We start from the raw sequence: 19,121 nt of genomic DNA, 5'->3' as shown, positions 1-19,121 counted from the left end.
AGGGGCTCACCAGCCCCTGAGCTGGGGAAAGTCCGGCATGGGAGAGGGGTGTAACCACCCCCTTCCTGGTCCCACCCATGGGCAGGACCTAGTCCCGTACCAGCCCCTTTCTTTAGAATAAAGGTGGGAGCGGGGACCCTTCCAAATTAGATCATCTTTGAATCCTGAAACTACTTTCTACGAAAGGAACTCAAGACTTCTTCTCAAGATTTCTCCCTTGTGACTAAGGAGTAGTCACCCTGCATCTGCGGGCACCAACTAAGTAACCTGCGGTTTGCTGCACGTCCTTCCTCCGGAACCAGACTGACCAGCACGACGAGTCCCGGCTTCCCTGGCACCTCTGACCTCTACCTGCATCATCAGCCCAGCTGAGATTCGTGGGTGCGACGAGACCTCGAGGGACCGGCCATCTTCAGAACTGCACTACGCTTATCCAGCACGACCGCCGAGGGATCCTCGAGTGAGTGCTTTGGGGTTTGAGAAGCCCTAACCCTGAGCAGCTCCAGCACCGAAGTCCAGCCCCCCAGCATCCACGAGATCTGCGTGGGGCCCTTCTGCTCTTTGCTGCTCACCGCGTTGTCCGGCCACTTGCCTGCTGGCTTGTAGCCCTCCTGACGACGAACTACGACACTTCCATCGCTGGTCTGGTTGCTCCACACTGGCCCTTGCTCCCCTCCAACAGAGGAGCACCCCGGACCCTCCTGGTCCACTCCAGGCGCCATTTTGAGTCCACCGCGTGGGCTTGCATTTGCCAAGAATTGTTGCCCCAATCCTGGGTCCAGCATCGCCGACAGCAGATACCTTTGTGGGACAGCCCGCACCTCCATCCTGGTCGCCCACAATGCCTCCTGGTCCGAGAGACTGCAGAGCCCAGCGTCGCCCACTCACCTGGTCGAGGTGACTTCATCCGGTGCCATCCTGGTGCCCATCTAATCACTGGCTAGTGATTCAGAACACGGTCCCCTCTGCTTACAGGTCGTCTCCATCACCGATCCAGGCTTGGATCACATCGAACATCTTCACTGGTCGCCTGCCAGCAACTTCTTCTTTCAGGCTCCTGGTTCGTCAACGAAGAATCCCGACGACACTTCAACCCTATGCAGCCGCAGCCCCTGGGCTAGGTAAACCGAGTACCATGGTGCTCCAGCGTAGATCCACTCTCTAAGTGTCTAGATCCACTTTCGTTTTTGACCTACCTAGTCGGGTTTGCCCGAGAACACTAACTTTTGCTTTACTAGTATCCATAGACTTTGTCCCGCATTACGCGTGAGAGTTTCCACTCTGCACACGACGTCCCTAGGCCTCCTGCTTCTAATCTAAGGGTTCAGCATTGTAGGCCCAGCGGTTCTAAAGCCTATGAGAGTAGAACTTACCTGCTAGTAATTTCGCATTCCACTTCCATAGTATATGGTTTTCCGTGCCCCTCGGGCATTTGTGTAAATTGTGCAACTTAAAGTATTTTCTCAAGAGTTTTGTATTGTGCTTAGCGCCCTGTCCTCATAAAGAGTCCAGTGCTGTTTGTTATAAATAAATATCTGTTTATTTTCATAACAACTTGTGTGGTGTCCTTTCACTTGGTGTTCAAGGGGTATATGTGATGGTATAACAGCTGGCTTAACACGCCCTCTAGAGTTTAGCCTAAAGACTGCTCTTGTCCATGCTACTAGGATAGCTGGTCTATAAGGTTGACTTACAACCAATCATCAATAAGGGTCGTTTGGACTGATACATAGTGATCACTAGAATAGTGAGCACTGCATATCAGGCCAACTTCTCACATTGGTGAGCAGCGGTTGGGATTTGAGCTTGCTGTTGTTTTACCACACGTATCCTAAGAATATCATTTGAAAGATCACATAAGTACAAAGGTACATATAACTTAGCTTAGAATACTCTGAGTTCTACTGAACCAGCTGTTGTAGTTCAACAGGGCTTAGCACACCCTGACTACAACTCTTAGCAAGGGATCAGTAGGCAAACAAATAGTGTAGGTTGGTGCATCACTTACACCACACTAGAAAGCATGTCATACAAAGGAGGGAACACAGAGGCCCCCCTTGTGTCAGTTGACCCTCCACAGGCCATATCAAGATATGCAGCTCTTAGCTTCCAGGAGATGAGACAAGTGTGTACCTCCAGGAAGCTAAAACAGGGTTCTAACCCTACCATCCCATTCCTGATTGGTCTCTTAGAGACTTATGATGCCAGGAGGGCTTCTAACACAGGCCCTCCTAATCCAGATGGGAACATGCCCCCCTTAGAGGGAACCCTTGGGGACCCTGACCTCCACCTCAATGGAACAGGTAGTGATGAGGAGGAGGAGGAACCAGAGTTGTCAGGGGATGAGGCAGATAAGGGTCAGGTAGAAGTCAGTAGACTCACCAGGACCAACTTAAGCAGGCATGAGAATGGACTTGGGGGACCCCCAGGGCCACTCTCAGGCAGGCTTAACATTGGGAATGGACGAGTTAGGTCTCTATCCAGAGGCTCTAACAGATCCATTCGAACCAATGGCTCTCAGACCTCTTCTCACAGAGGGATGACATCCCCTCAGAGAAGAGAGCATGAAGCTAAGATGAGGGAAGTCAATCTGAGGATTGAAAGGGAAGAACTTGCCCTGGCCAAAGAGAGACTTGCCTTTGCTAGAGAGCAGAAATTGAGTGGGGGCAGACCCCACTGGTGGCAGCATTTTACCTAGAGAAAAGGACAAGAGTTTAGACACTAGACACCTGAGTAAGATAGTGCCCCCCTTTAAACAAGGGGATGACATCCACAAATGGATGACTGCTTTGGAGAGGGCCTGCACTGTACAGTGTGTTCCCCAGAGTCAGTGGGCAGCTATCTTGTGGCTCTCCTTTGAAGGCAAAGGTAGAGCTAAGCTCCTCACTACTAGAGCTGAGGATGCTAACAATTACCAAGTCCTGAAAAATACACTGATAGATGGGTTTGGCTTAACCACTGAGCAGTACAGGTTGCTGTTCAGGGATACCCAGAAAACTCAGTCTCAGGATTGGTCTAATTTTGTGGATTGTGCCACTAAGGCTTTGGAAGGCTGGTTGCTGGGCAGTAAGGTTACTGATTATACAGGATTATACAATCTGATCATGAGGGAACAGATTTTAAATAATTGTCAGAACCAGTTGTTGCATCAGCACCTTGTTGACTCGGATCTGACCTCTCCCCAAGAATTGGGAATGAAGGCAGACAGATGGGTCAGAACAAGGGTTAAGCAGAACCAGGCTCAGAACCAGGGTGGTCAGAAGAAAGCAGACCAGAAGGGTAATACTAAGAATGAGCAAAATGACCAGAAGTCTTCGACAGGCCCCCAACAAACCAAAGAGGGTGGGGGTCAGGCTTCACAGCAGAAAAAGAAGAATCAAGAAGGCCAGTCTAAAAGGTGGTGCCAATACTGTAAAAGTAAAACTCACTGGTTTAGTGAGTGCAGCAAGAAAGGAGGGCAAACTCCTACCACTGCAGCCCCTAAGGCACCTGCACCCCCTAGTACAGTCAGCAGTGGTAGTGCACCTCCCAAGGGATTAGTTGGGTTAACCTTGGGATCTGAGGGGTATGACAACCTAGTTGGCACACTCACTCAGGCTGTCCTTGTCTGTACAGGGGATGTGGATATATCCCCTGATGCAAGTCCCAATACTTTGGGCAAATACAGGCAGACACCTTTTATAAATGGAAAAATGGCTCAGGCCTACAGGGACACGTGTGCCAGTGTCACAATGGTGACACCTAACTTTGACTCTCCCTCATCTTTGCCTGTGCCACTATTACAGCAAAATTATTCATGCATTCTTTCAGATGCTGGTGTCACCCACACCACAACAGATTCTTCCATGCTGGTCTTCCAGCCACCTGAGGCATTGATATCTGTTTATGGGCCTCTCAGGATAACTTCCCTTCTCCAGGAATGAGCTCAATGGCTATGCACAGGAAAAAAGACACCAGGATAAGGGAAAGGGTGAATAATGTTAGTACTGAGACACAGAGAAGCAGTTTAATGAGGACGAATCCGAGCCATGATGATTAATTCGCTGAACTTTTCAGTGCCAAGCTTATGGCCCTTTTAGGTATCAAATCGTACTCTCTCAATAATTGGGTCAAGGTCATTGAGGTTTGCCTGGAAAAATGAATGCTACATGGATAAAAGGACCTGTCCGGGGAGTGGCACGAGGTATTGACAATTTGGCCTCTAATAATTTCATTAATGTTAATGTTGGTGAATGCATTTTACCAACTAAACCTTTATCCTACCAAGAGTTACCTGGTGAGGTAAAATGTATGCAGGGAGCGCTTGCCTCTTCGGCTAGGGAGGGTGGTGTCCCAGGTGATGGCAGGATTTGGAAAACAGCTGTAGAGGTACACCAAACACAGGAGGAGGGGGTACCAACTCTACACTTGCCACCTGCCTAGAATATTAGAATCAAAACACACTTTTACCATTCCCTCGACGAATCTGGAGAGGAGGGATGTCAATATAAATCTTGTTGACAATCTCTCGTCACATCTGTACAGTGTTAAAATTCTTCGTTGAAATATAGCAGGTGTAAATACCAAGTTGGGGGTCACTGGAATGGTTGGATTACATCAAGCTCTTTCGCTGGAGCAGCCGTGCGCAATACAAATAGCACTAACATAACATAACATAACATATTGTCTAACTGCAGTAAACCTGAGCTGAGGGTGATGTATCTTGCAATGACTTAGAGTACTATATGCAGCATGCCTTTCCATCTTCTTCAGGGTGGGCTAGAGGTGGGTTTCTAACTTGGTTAACAGTAACCCTAGATTGTGTTGTCTCCCAATAGATACTGGTAGCACGCTATGTCAAGCTTTCCATCCTTCAATCAGTCAATGGCTTGTAAAGTGTGACTACTCACATGTAATGGTCTCAAGGTAGTGGCAGTGGAGGTGGTGGTGGGGGTGGGGAGGTGTTGGTCTGTCAAAGGTGCTGTGGTTCAGTTGAAGAGCCAGTTCTTGAGGTCCTTTCAGTATTGAGGCAGTGACTCTGATTGCCTGAGGTGGAAAGGCAGGGTGTTCCAGGTCTTCACTGTGAGGAAGGAGAAGTATCTTCTATCAACGCTCTTTAAGGGAGGGGGTGTTTTAATCTGTTGTTAGCTGGTGATTTCAACTGTAAGTTAAACCCTTATAAAGTGAGCAATTCCTTATACCCTTGCCATGACGGATATGCTAGGCACTATGTGTTCTGCCCTGTTATTAGTCAGTCATGATTTATGTAATGCCTTCGAGCTCTTGCGTTCTGGCATCCTATGTTTCCAGCAGTGGTCAATATTCTATAATCAATATATACTCAATAAAGAAAGTTGAGGTGAGGACTGAGTGCTGGAAAAATCTAGTCTGTGCTTGTCTGACCAAAGATACCAGGACCTATTGGAAAATTGTTAACAATAATTCCTTTCCTGATACCCGTAAGTCTGCATTGAATTGTAATATTGCCCCGAAGACATGGGAGATGTACTTCAGTAGGTTATATTGTCCAGCTGATAATGGTGAATAGATCCTGACCCACCCAAATTTCCAATCAACATCTCATTTTCCTTGAAAAAGGTCATTACTGCCATTGTGATGAGTCCATGTAACAAAGCACCTGACCTCAATGTCGCCACTATAGACCTTTTTCAAGGGTAATGTTGAATTCTGGGCACCTCTATTAACTATTTTGTTTAATCAACCCTCTGAACTTGGCTTTCCCAAGTCCTGAACAACATTGATTATGGTACCGGTATTCAAAAAGGGGAACCATTAGGAGCCCTCCTGTTATCGTCCTATTTCTTGATTAGACTCCTCAGATAAATTAGAAGGTTGAATCATTTTGGATAGATTAGTAACATGGCTCCCAGACTATACCATCTTACAGTACTGTTTTTGTTCTGGACTTGGGATGATAGAAGAATGTTACAACTTACATCTGTTGAGTGGTAAGTATAATTTGACGAAACCAGTGTAATTCATCTTGTTTTTATGGTCCTTTCAAGCGCGGTTGATAGCTTGAATAGATCAAAGCTCTGGGCCCTGTTGACTTCTGCAGGGCCTAGGGGTATGTTAGTGTCCTTCCTGCAGGTGTAGCATTTCAATCTTTCTGCCTCTGGGGTTTGGGGACCAGGAATAATGTACTGGTCCCATCAGGCTAACTCATGGACTTCGTCAGGGCTGTGTCCTGGCCCCTATTCTATTTTTATTTCCTTTGAATAAACTAGAGACTGTGCTTCTGGAAGTAAGGAAGAAACTACCAGTTGTGAAAAATAGGCAGTTGCCTGCGCTCCTTTATGCTGATGATGCATTCTTGGTAGCTAGAACTCCTAAGGGCTTAAGACCTGACAGGTGGGTTTGTAAGTATTATGGAGAACTTGAATTTAGAGACCAACTGGGCCAAAGTTCCTGGAGAGAGTTATTTGCTTCCCCTATTTGGATGTAACATTTGAGCAAAACAATACCTGGGCTGCTTGTCTATCAAGCAAGAGAGCATGTTTTTCACAGGCAGTTGGTTCTATTTTCAGTTTTTTCTCCAGGATTGGGACTAAGCCATTTGCTCGCAGAGATTTATAAGTGAAAGGGTATTAACAGTCTTACATATGATACAGAGGTCAGTAATGGTAATGATTTGCAGGCAGAATAAACAGGGTGCTTAGAAGGGTCTTATGAATTCCAGTAAGCAATCCCTATTTCGTGGTGCACGAAGAACTAGGCCTGGATTACCTGGAGGAACATGTTAAATTGGAACCTTTGCCCTTATGGTACTCTATTTGGAGTAACAACCAGGCCATACTTGATAGATATTATTCAGGACTGCCTGGCATGTGCTCCAGACCCCTCAAAACTGTTAGAGTTCAAATTTAGCCCTTTTATTTGTTGGGGTGCATTATAACCATTGGTAGTTCGCACCTACACATAAATCTTTATTTCATTAACTTAGGCCAGTAGAACGTTACATGTAATGACATGAAAAGTGATGTGTTAGGGATATTTTCAATGTAAACTTGAAGAAATTAACGTTGCAACTACATGTGGTTAGACAAAAACATTGATGTGTAGAATTCGTACATGTCGCTGACAAGTATTCACACCATTTATTTGCTTAGGTAACGTGTTAACTTAGATGTTCTCAGTAATAATGTTTAATTTATATGTGTAACTTTATGAGGCTTTCTGACATTTCTTATGTTGACCGATTTCTGTAGGCCTGAAATGTATTTTTCCCCTAGAGGCTCTTGCATTAGATTTACTAGTGAAATTCATGTGCAGGTTGGATCACTGAAATAATATCGAGAGACAGAAAGAATATCGACCATCAAGAATATCGTTGACAAAATATAGACTGACAAAGTATCGAGTTTCTATCTACAAACAGGTAAGTACAAAAATATCGAGTTAAAAATATCGTTTACAAAAATATAGTTATAAAAAATATCGACTTTACTAAAAACAATGTTAAATTACATTAATATTAAAAATAATTACTAAAATATACTTAAAAATACTTAAATTACCTTATAATAATTAAATAATTAATGAAAGTAAACAAAAATGTTATTCATATTTCTTAAAACATATATATATAGTAACAAAATATAATTAAATAATAGCCAATATTATTAACGTACAATAACAAAAGTGTAAAAATTACTATTCCCACTCCAAAGAGTGCAAGCATAGGGTAAGCGTTGGATAGCGTAGGGGTTAAAATTACTATTCCCACTCCAGTGGGTGCAACAGTAGGGAAAGCGTTGGATAGCGAAATTACTATTCCCACTCCAAAGAGTGCAACAGTTGGGAAAGCGTTGGATAACGTAGGGGTTAAAATTACTATTCCCACTCCAGTGAGTGCAACAGTAGGGAAAGGGTTGGATAGCGTAGGGGTAAAAATTAATATTCCCACTCCAGTGGGTGCAACAATTGGGAAAGCGTTGGATAGCGTACGGGTTAAAATTACTATTCCCACTCCAAAGAGTGCAACAGTAGGGAAAGCGTTGGATAGCGTAGGGGTTAAAATTACTATTCCCACTCCAGTGGGTGCAACAGTAGGGAAAGCGTTGGATAGCGTAGGGGTTAAAATTACTATTCCCACTCCAGTGGGTGCAACAGTAGGGAAAGTGTTGGATAGCGTAGGGGTTAAAATTACTATTTCCACTCCAGTGGGTGCAACAGTAGGGAAAGCGTTGGATAGCGTAGGGGTAATAATTACTATTCCCACTCCAAAGAGTGCAACAGTAGGGAAAGCATTGGATAGCGTAGGGGTTAAAATTACTATTTCCACTCCAGTGAGTGCAACAGTAGGGAAAGGGTTGGATAGCATAGGGGTAAAAATGACCATTCCCACTCCAGTGGGTGCAACAGTAGGGAAAGCGTTGGATAGCGTAGGGGTTAAAATTACTATTCCCACTCCAAAGAGTGCAACAGTAGGGAAAGCGTTAGATAGCGTAGGGGTTAAAATTTCTATTCCCACTCCAGTGGGTGCAACAGTAGGGAAAGTGTTGGATAGCGTAGGGGTTAAAATTACTATTCCCACTCCAGTGGGTGCAACAGTAGGGAAAGCGTTGGATAGCGTAGGGGTAAAAATTACTATTCCCACTCCAAAGAGTGCAACAGTAGGGAAAGCGTTGGATAGCGTAGGGGTTAAAATTACTATTCCCACTCCAGTGGGTTCAACAGTAGGGAAAGTGTTGGATAGCGTAGGGGTTACAATTACTATTCCCACTCCAAAGAGTGCAACAGTAGGGAAAGCGTTGGATAGCGTAGGGGTAAAAATTACTATTCCCACTCCAGTGGATGCAACAGTAGGGAAAACGTTGGATAGCGCAGGGGTTAAAATTACTATTCCCACTCCAGAGAATACAACATTAGGGAAAGTAAATATTTTATATATTATTCAAAAATCTTAAAATGAATATCTATTAATAATTAATTAAAAATAAATAAAAATGTTATCTAATATAATAATTAATATTTATAAATGACGAATTAACAATAATTATTACAATTAATCACCTATTAATACAAAATAATGAAACATTAACAATTAATTATTTAATAATTAAAAATTAATTTACAATTATTTCCCAAAAATAAATTTTAATTAATTAATTTATTTAATTAATTATTAATAAATTGCTTCCCACCCTATTCCCCTATAAACCCACAACCCGCTACAGAAATTAAATTAGTAAAATGTACATAATTACCAATTAATCAATTCATAAAAATTATTTAACAATTATAATTAAATTAATTAACACATTTTAATTAATTAACAATAAATTACTAATTACTATTAATAAATAAATTTACATATTTAATTAATTATAATTAAATTACTTCCCACCCTATTCCCCTATAAACCCACAACCCGCTACAGAATTAAATTAGTAACATTTACATAATTACCAATTAATCAATTAATAATAATTATTTTCCAATTACAATTAAATTAATTAACACATTTAAATTAATTAACAATTAATTACAAATTACTATCAATAAATAAATGTACATATTTAATTAATTATAATTAAATTACTTCCCACCCTATTCCACTATAAACCCACAACCCGCTACAGAATTAAATTACGCAATAATTATAAAAACAAAATTCATTATATAAAATTATTTATAACATAAATACACACTTTTCACACATATTATAACATAAAAATACACTATCAAAAATTATATATTATAAAAAAATCGATTTTTTTTTTTTTTGTTTAAGAAATTTTTATTGAGTGTTAGCAAAAACATAAACAAAGCCATACAATAATGTAAGTGAATATAATAAATTAAGACAGAAGGCATTCAAGGTAATGAAAGGATTTTTTTTTTCCATAAACACAAATGAGGAGAAGAAATAAGAGTAAAGAAAAGAAGGAGAGAGAAGAGAGGAAAGAGGGAAAAGACAGAGAAGGAAGGGGAAGGAGGAGAGAAAGAAGCTTTTAACTATCTATATTATATACTTTGATATTTTAACTATCTATATTTTTAACAGCCCATATTACTTCGCTTACCTAAAAAACGATATTTTTGATATCTATATTCTGTCCTGTTGATATTTTGTCCAGTCTATATTAAAAACTCGATATTATGTCCAATCAATATTTTGGACTCGATATTATGTCTGTGCACTGTGCAGGTTGTATTTGTTCTTTCTCAAGTTTCTGTTGCAGGTGCAGAAATTCATCCTTGTTAGCTTGAATGATGTCTTTGTTTTAGGAATTAGGCTTAGGGAGGAGGGGATACATTGAACGGTGATACTGATAATTAAAGAGCTGTTCTATTTTCTTATCGGAGTAGGCCTGGGAATCAAGGTAATCTCCCAATGCCTAAGCGCATCGCTGACAAAAGTTACCAATGAGGAAGTGGCTTGTCTGAATGGTGTGATGTTGAAATGCATCTTGGGATGCATTTTTGCAGAGAGAAGTATCTAAGTTAGGGATAGTGTCTGGGGAATTCTGCTTTTACATTAAGAGAGAGAGCATCTTAGAACGAGCTCTGTAGCTTTACGGTACTTGACCCATCCAACGTGAAGAGACTTCTTAGGAAGACTTCACATGCTTACACCTTTGTGGATCTCGCCTTGGGGAATGCTAAGTAGGGTTGTCACATTAGTTGTAGAGTAGGGACAGAAAATGCTTTACACCTACGATCCTCCAATGAAGGGGAATCTTGATGCTGATACCATAATCTTCTTCCTGATTCTTGAACTGATTATTCTGTGCATGTCACACCGCCTTTACTTTACCCATAGGTTTGGCTTTGTATTAGTTCCATTGTATTTCTACCCCTCATTTTGAGGTGCTTGTATGTCCAACTGTTCTTGGCTTTGTAATAAACAAACTAAACCTAATTGGGAGTCTGTGATTCTTCGGAGTTGCAGTTCATTGGAACTGTAATGATTGATTGGCTAACGATTTCTATACACTCCATTCTTTCATGCTGCCAAAAAGAGATATCGGCCAGAGGTTCCAGAGTAGGTCTAGAAGGTGGAACTCAGCTCCTTCAGTACCTCAAATATTTTCATTCCAACTTTCTGAAATGCTATAGTGCGAACACGACCCATGCTTTCAGATCGCTTTACAAATGATTATGGGCAAAAAAGAGTGAGACAAGTGGGTCAGTAACAGCAGCAGTAGTATACAAGATACCGGTGTATACAAGAGGAACAATATATTGCGACACCGCAAAGAGGATATAAATGAGCATATAAGAGTAAAAACAAATAGGGATGTTGAAAACAGTCATAAGAGCCCGTGGAAAACACATTGGAATGCTAGTGATAGGTCGGACATTTTTTAGCTCATCTTGATCTGCGGTGGGTTTTTTAAGGCTGGGAGTAACCTGCTCCAACTTTAGACAATCCAGGATCATACCTTGACCAAGAAAGGCATTTTCTATTTTGACCCAGAGTGGGACTAAGGACCACTTCGTCTCATTGAAGAAACGGCAAAGGGTCACTGAAGTGGTTTGAGAGTTTCAAAGTAGTAGGCAAGTTGAGTATAGAGATTTCGTCAAAGGGTGTGAATTGGCTCCAGGATGCATTATTTTTGGGGTTGAACCCTGTAGCAGGCAGAGGCCGAGGAGGGGATGCAGGGTTGGTAGGGAATGGGACATTCAGTTGGTTCATCACAGTTTGGAGATAATTTTCAATCGTATTTGTCTTTTAAAGAAAGAAGGAGAAAAACACATCACAATTTGGCTGTGTACTAGAAACCGTTGGCAGAAGAGTGGGAAGATAGATGGATTGGAGTTTGATTAATTCAAAAACTTTTTATAGTCTGTTTCTAGCATTTTCTAGTTGGCTTCTGAAGAAGTTCGATTTCACTCTCCTGATATGTTTGTTGTAAGTGCTCCTTTTAGATCTCAGTAGCATAAAGTGTTCAAGGGACTGAGAGCCTCTCCAGGATCGTTTGGCTAGTCTCAGATTACATCTATCTGTGTTTAAACTATTGTTGAACCAAGGTTTGGAGTCTTTGGTAGACCTTTGTAGTTGTAAGGGGGCAACTGTATATAGAATACTCAATATGGAATTGTTGTAATGCTCCGTGAGGTCCTCTACCTCAGACATGTCAATAGGTGGAGGCAAGGTATTATTGCTTAGAGATATCAATTCATTCATGTTTGTGTTTCAGAAAAATCGTTTCCAGTGCCTGGGGTTCTTTGCTTGTGATCTTTGATTATACCAATGTTTGATGATACGGACGAAGATATAATGATGATCAGACCAGTCACAGTGGGTAATCAAATCCAGTTGAATAAAATTGGGTTTAGCTATAATTAGGTCCAGGATCTAGCCCTAAATGGTCATGGTGCTGTCACAGATTTGAATTAGGCTAAGGTCAGCTAGGAAGGTTTTGAGACTGTTCGCTGCTGGGTCATTCACGGTATTCTAGTGACGGTTGAAGTCTCCGAGGAAGAATCGGGGACAGTGTTGTCCCATATTGGATGACATGGTTTCCATGATTTTTCAAAGAAGGGGAGGTTATCTCCCACGCATGGTAAAGCACATGCAATTTGCATAATGGCATGTGTTTACTAGTGATGTCAATGCACAGGTATTCGCAAGACGGTACAGCTTCTGTATGTGACTGTTTCACTATAAGGCTATTCTAGTAAATACAGGCGATGCCTCCACCAGGTCTGTCAGATCTGCCCAGTCTAATGATGTTATGGCTCGGAGAGACAAGTGCGTCAAAGACCGGACCAGCGGAATCCTTTAGCCAGGTATCCGTAAGTATAAAGATGTCAAGATCCTGAGCAAGGATGAGGTCAGCGATGTATGTGGCATGTTTCACTGCCTATTTACAATTGATGAGCCTGCACTTCAAGTGGGGAATGGCGTTGGTGGAAGTGGACTGTGTTATGGGAAAATGTTTGAGGTTAGAGGTGTTTAAAGCATTAGTGTTGTGTCTGGGTCTTCCAAGCTGGTTCGGGGGAACGGCTCATATATGTTCCTGGTTATCAAGCTTGTCAATATGTGTACCATTATAAGAAAGCAGGAGGTAGTCAATATCCCTCACTGTTAAGGAATTCTTAAATCTAGAGGGTCTAGAGAGAGCGTTCGGTTGGGGTATGGTTCTCTGGAGGGGGGACACATAGTTCGGAGATAATCCATTGACTGAAGGGGGAGATGACTGCTTAGTGTAGAAGTTAGTATCTGGTACTAGATTGTGTCTGTTCCTCCCTGATGACCTGTTAGCCCATCCATCATTAGCCAATTTTGAGGTGATGACTATAAGCTTTTTTAAGTCAGCCTTAAGTTGTTGAAGATCCTGCAAAGGAGGGGAGATGGGAAAATGGGAGCACCACGCAGTGAAGGAGTTAAGGGGAGAGTGAATGGGTGGGTGGAACTACAGGACCTGATCGTTTGGTGCACCAGTGGGGAGGATGGGGAGCTAAGCCCTCTCTTCGAAGTGTCTGGATCCCTGTTACTTATGGAGTTCATGATAATGTGGAAAATGTCCTTAAAAGACCCTAGATGGTGGACTGCAGCTTGAAAGAGGATTATCCCGTTAATGGTAGCATCAGCTTTGAAAGTGGATGAAGGGGCTACCAACAGCCTAGGCCCATGTGCAAATGTTTTGGAGGAAGTGATCAAGAGTAGTTAGTGAAGTAAATTCCTCCATGTAGCTCTTCCTTTGGGGTAGAAGATGATATCACAAATTGTAGATCCTTTATTAGAGAAGTAAGGATCCAAAATTAAGGTTTCTGGATAAGATTTAAGAATTCTGTGTTTAAGGATTTGGATGCATTTTTAGATAGGTCAAGTATATATTTAATAGTAAATGCATAGTGGCCCAATGGCTCCAGGTTGTCTTCAAGTAATCCCTGTGGGGTAGGATCTATGACTGTGCGTGACAATGGAACTAAAAAAGCGACGTCGGAGGGGAGATGAGGTTAGAAGTTTGCCTCCTGTCCAAGACACTCATGGAGAACCTATGCTGCTGTACTGGACCCCCAATGCCGAGATAAGGATCTTAGAGGTAACCAAGCCACCCAGTAGTAATCACTTCAAAAAACAAAAAAGGTAAAAAGGTCAGGTGGGAACCTCTTTCAGCTTAAGAGGTAAAAGGATACAAAGGTGGGACTAATTTGAGAGAGGAGACAAATGAGCACAAAAGCCCTACAAATAAAGAGATTCTATTGACCTCCAAAGTTGAGCTAGAAGTCCGCAGGCGTAGAAATGACAGGGACAAAGAGCACTCAGTAGCCGTTACAAGATGGCCGTCCCATTAGGTGTATTAATGTGGAGGGCCGTAGCAGTCCTCTCTATTAATCGGAGGACCCTTAGAAAGGAAGATAAAGTTTGGGTCATTTTTTGATGAGCTGGGTCGGGAGAGGGAATATTTGAGTCTGCAAATCATGATTTAAACAAGCCTATGAACTGGAGCCATATTTGGAATGGGTTAGTCACCCCCAGGAAAGAATGTTACTCACCAGGTTTCTACTTTGATCAATTAGATTGAATTTTATTTTCTATTTATTCATTGTTTATTTTAAAAGTTTTATATAGCGCTAGCTTGACCCGTGGGTATCAGAGTGCTTTACATACACACAGGAGAGAAAAATATTGCATTACATAGCAGGACCTAAGGAAAGCAAAAACAAGATATAAGTAAAAGATAATAATTAGGCAAACAGTGAAGGGGAGAGAGAAAAACACATGTGGTTGACACATTCAAGTAACCACCTATCCTTGATGGTCAAGTGAGAGGGAAGTCAACTAGTATTATAGTATATTGAAGTCTAGGTTAGTTGAAACTTTGCTTCCAGCATATGCTATTGCCCCTGCGATTAAACTTCTCACCAAACCCTGCTTCATTTTGTATTCTTCTGTAAATATTACGAATATCTGTCAAGAGAACTTTTGATCTCAATTTTAAAGAAGTTACAGTTCAAAATATATAGAGCAGCATTGATCTATTTGCAGTCTCTATGCACAGAGGAGGTATATCACAGAGTTGGTTGTTTTTTTTAAATCTGCTATTAGACTTTATAATTCTTTATTATTTTAATGAATATGGTTTGTGTTTCTATTTAGATACTATATATCGGATATAACCTTGATGTAGTCATCAAACGATTTTTAAGGATGTAAATTAAGTGTCTTTTTATGATCGCTTTTTAGTCATCTGAATAACAAATAACTGAGGATAACTGCTTTTGATCTCCCTATGATGTTTGAGGATTGTAATATTTGATTTGCTTATAGCATTTTGTATCACTTTTGTATATTTGTAATACATTTTATGTATGCTTTTAATACATGTGCTTTTATGGTAAATTGACCGAAATAAAGAATTTTCAGCTAACAGTGGTATGAACGCCCCCCCCCCCCCCCCAGAGGTTGACAAGGCAGGATTATGACTCCCATCAGGGTATATAACAGTCTTCCCACTACTGAGCAAGCCGGAGAAACCAATTTGCCTCAACCTTGTCACAAGGCAGGGGAAGGCAACATTTTTCCATCTGCAGTCGCCCAGCCAGGCGAGAAACTGATGTTGGCATGCAGGGATTGCAACAGACAGATCAGCTGTCAGTGGTCCCAGGACTCCATGGCTACTCCACAATTTTACAGGCCATGGAGGACAATGGCAGCTGACCGATAGTCTGATGACATATTTCCAATTGCAAAGATGATATCAGGCTAACAACTTGCTTGTTAACTGCCAGCCTTTTTTAAGATACATTTTTTGTAATAGCCCTGTTGAACAAGATGTGGTAGGGAAAACAAACCCTCAGCATCCTTGGAGAAGGGTGGGCATGATAAAGGTACCCTGCACCTCGGCAAAGCAGGAGGAGCCAATCAAGTATAAAAGAGGGTTCCAAGGCCTATGTTTCTCCTTTCATTATCTTTTTAAGAATTTCTCCCTCTCTTCTCAAACCCCATGAGAGACTATAAAATGCCAAATACTAGCTACCTATGAATGTGGCAAGCTTCAGCATGTATAATACAACACACTTCTTAAAAATCTCTCTTGGTTTTTGTGACTATTGGGAATATTAAAATAATGTCCATGTGGAGTGGTGAATGTGTTAGTGAGGCACCACCCTGCCCACTATCAAGTGTATTTATTGTCATCCCCCCCGAACTGCTCAAGAGCAGGGGATGTATTTGTTCCCCCATATTGTCCAAAGGTGGAAAGGTACTTTGTAAGCCGCCCACTAGTACTGACATCTGCCTTGGCAATGGTGAGAGGCCTTTTCCAGACCAAACCCAACTCACTTTTGGTTTAAGTGTTTTGCTACAAGTGCACACAGTACCAATATGATTGTTGAGAACAACATAACCAGAGAAAGGCGGAAGAGACATCTATCATAGAGCTTCTTGATGCGGAACCATTGAGTTCTCTAACATAAGTATTGTCCCATTGGCATAGGTGTTCTATTAGTTCCGTCAATACGGTGTGTTTTTTGTGGAAAATATTTAGTACACAATATGTATGTCAGACAATATGATGATAAGACTATTTTCATACCACACAGAAAGTTTGTTTCACCAGTGCCTTGTGCTCATGTGCAGTCATGAAGAAAGGCTCCAAGAGAACTGGAAGTTCAAAAACATCATTAATGATCCTTATCTCAATAAGTGTTCTCACAAAAAGTACAGCAATATACAATCTGACTACACCTACACGAACAACCCGCTGAAGAGATGTAGGAGGGTGAATGTATGTAATGTACAGTAATGTTACTGATGTATTTTGGAACATCTGAAAAGTCCAGAAATCTGGCTATTGATTATATTCAATCAAGAGGGAGTTATGAGAAAACTAACTTGGCATTACTTTCACAGCGAGATGAGATCAAATAACTCACACTGGCGAGCATGGAATTGAGTTCCAATTAGCTCTAAGCACCAAATTACTCTTTTGCCAAGTGGAGGCATGCACATCTAACACCTTGAAACTGAGTCTAAATGCTGTGATGCTGATTCGTTGGTGCGCACAAAAGTTCTGGACTTATGTCTGTCTGTTGTCTTTCTTGTCTTACAGGTAACAAGGAACTTTGCTAGACGAGTAGGAAGTCTTGCCAGACGGTCCAGTGGAGAACTAGATCTCAGGAGAGGTTCCAGGATGGAGCAGCACCTTCAGGCCCAGGACCAGCGACATAAGAGGGTGAGCTATGAACTATCATAAAAATCAAGTTAGGTGATGGAAGCCTGCGGGTAACTCGAGCCCAAGATGGCTGCCATACTCACGCAAGATATCAAAATCTCTAAGTCTCTGAGGAGTGAAACTCTCAACAGACCTTTGAGATGCAGCCTTGGGAGGGTTCACTCCCATATGTGGTACCAATGAAGCGAAGAGGCTGAAGGTGTGCTGCCGAATATTGTGGAAGCCTGTCTAAAGTGTTGCATTGAGAGGCATTGTGTTTCTAGGGTTAGGGTATTAGGGTACCAACAGAAGGATATAATGTTGCTGGGGATATGTGTTGGGCCTTACAGTGTCAAGGACTTGGGGACACCATACTGGAGATTGAAGGCAAACTTCTCCAGCCCGGAGCTCAGGGGTGCCCCAGTGCTTCAACGTTCACTAAGGAAGCACTGTGGCAGCTGTTAGGTGCTGTGGTCTGCCAGCGTTGTGCAAACCAAATAGAACCCAGCACCTGACTGCTATTCAGAAGACAGACCCAAAACAGTTGTCAACTGTCTGGCTCCCCTTCAGCCTCCAAGTCAGTAGGGCGGCCATTTGTTTGTGTGCGGATAATGAATGTTTACCATAAGTCTGTACTTTGGCAAAGTAAAGCAAACAAAATCCCACCTGCACTTCATCATTGCGGTGGAGGGGGTTTGAAAAAAAAAAAACACCCTCAGCCAAGGTATGGGAAGGTATGGCGTTGTGACAGTAAGTGTCCTCATGGTGATCCTGCAAGTAACCCTGCTCGGAGTGCAAAATCTATTGTTGGTATGCTGGCTTTTATTTTGGCCCTGATGTTATGCTAATTTACCTTGTGCAGATGTCTAGGACTGTCTCAGACAATGCAAGACCCAGGACCTGCCTTATGACCAAGTGGGTCCCAATTGTGGGCAGAGCACTACTGTCCCTGTTCTGAGTTTAGCATATAAAACAGTGGTGGCATCATACTGTGATTTGTGGTGATATAGTTGAACAGACCTTTTTATTCCTATCAGCGAGAGTGTGGCTTACCCCCCTATTACATGAAACCCATAAGCTTGCACTCACATCCCAAGTGTATTTCAAGTGCATGTATAGTTTGTACCCAGTACATGTGTGGTAGTAAGGCTCTGTGTGCATATGAGTATGAGTACTGAAGCCAGTGGGGTCCATTTTGAAAGCCCTTGATTTTGCACAGTACATGATGAAAGATAAGGACAGCTTCCACAGAGAATTTGAATGTATTTAGTAAAGGCTTTCAGCATTCAAAGCTCCCTTTCGAAAACAAACTACAGAAATTTGAAATATATTATACAAAATAATAAAAAAAAATAAGTTACAAATATTTACAAACAAAAATTGAACAAACAGACCTTCATGAGTTCTTCAGCAGTCCCTGTACATATAGATATTGATTTGAATGTCTCTTACTTATTTCCTACTTGGTTATAATTTCTCAGATGATTTTTTTCTCTGAGTTGCCAGCCTTTCACAAGAAACATTTCCATTCACTTGGCTATTTCTTCGGAGATATCACTCACCTGGAAAAAAATACAATTCTTATCACTGTGCAGTTTTTCCCTGTTAAGCAAACGTTTAAAGGTGTAGCCTCTGACCCTAGTGTAGAAGGCACAGTCAGTTCAGCAGAAAGCTGCTCAGCTTGCTGGCATCTTTTTCTTTGGGAGCATTTTAAGAGTGCTAGAGCATAAAGTCTCCTTTCTGTGTAGTTTAACAGGTTTGGAGATGGCTTGTCTACTGACCAAAAGAGCTCAAGAGCTTTCAGTTTCCTTTCTATTTCTAGTGTGGGTAATCTTTTGTTGATTGTCTTGCCCATCTCTTTTGTTGACATTTTTTGTACAGCCGGATTTGCTGATGATATATATAGGCCTACTCTCTTGTTTTCTTTAATGCAACATATTACAAAGAATGATTCGTTGCTGAGTTTAAAATGTTCGCTTCAGGCTTTGTCGACTATCTGGTTTCCTG

The 19,121-nt window shown here is 41.7% G+C and overlaps 1 protein-coding gene across 1 annotated transcript in view; it reads left to right on the top strand.

Moving 5' to 3' along the window:
• Positions 1 to 19,121, top strand: part of LOC147732562 (ropporin-1-like) — a 321,616-nt gene that overhangs the window by 55,559 nt on the left and 246,936 nt on the right. Inside the window, exon 3 of the mRNA XM_086958828.1 lies at positions 17,013 to 17,135. Within this exon, the coding sequence (XP_086814954.1) occupies positions 17,013 to 17,135 (123 nt within the window). The remainder of the gene's footprint in view (positions 1 to 17,012; positions 17,136 to 19,121) is intronic.

The sequence above is a fragment of the Lissotriton vulgaris genome, chromosome 2_1, assembly GCF_964263255.1.
Source record: "Lissotriton vulgaris chromosome 2_1, aLisVul1.2, whole genome shotgun sequence".
NCBI lineage: Eukaryota > Metazoa > Chordata > Amphibia > Caudata > Salamandridae > Lissotriton > Lissotriton vulgaris.
Note: the sequence above shows the minus strand (reverse complement) of the source record. Positions and strands in the feature narration are given on the sequence as shown.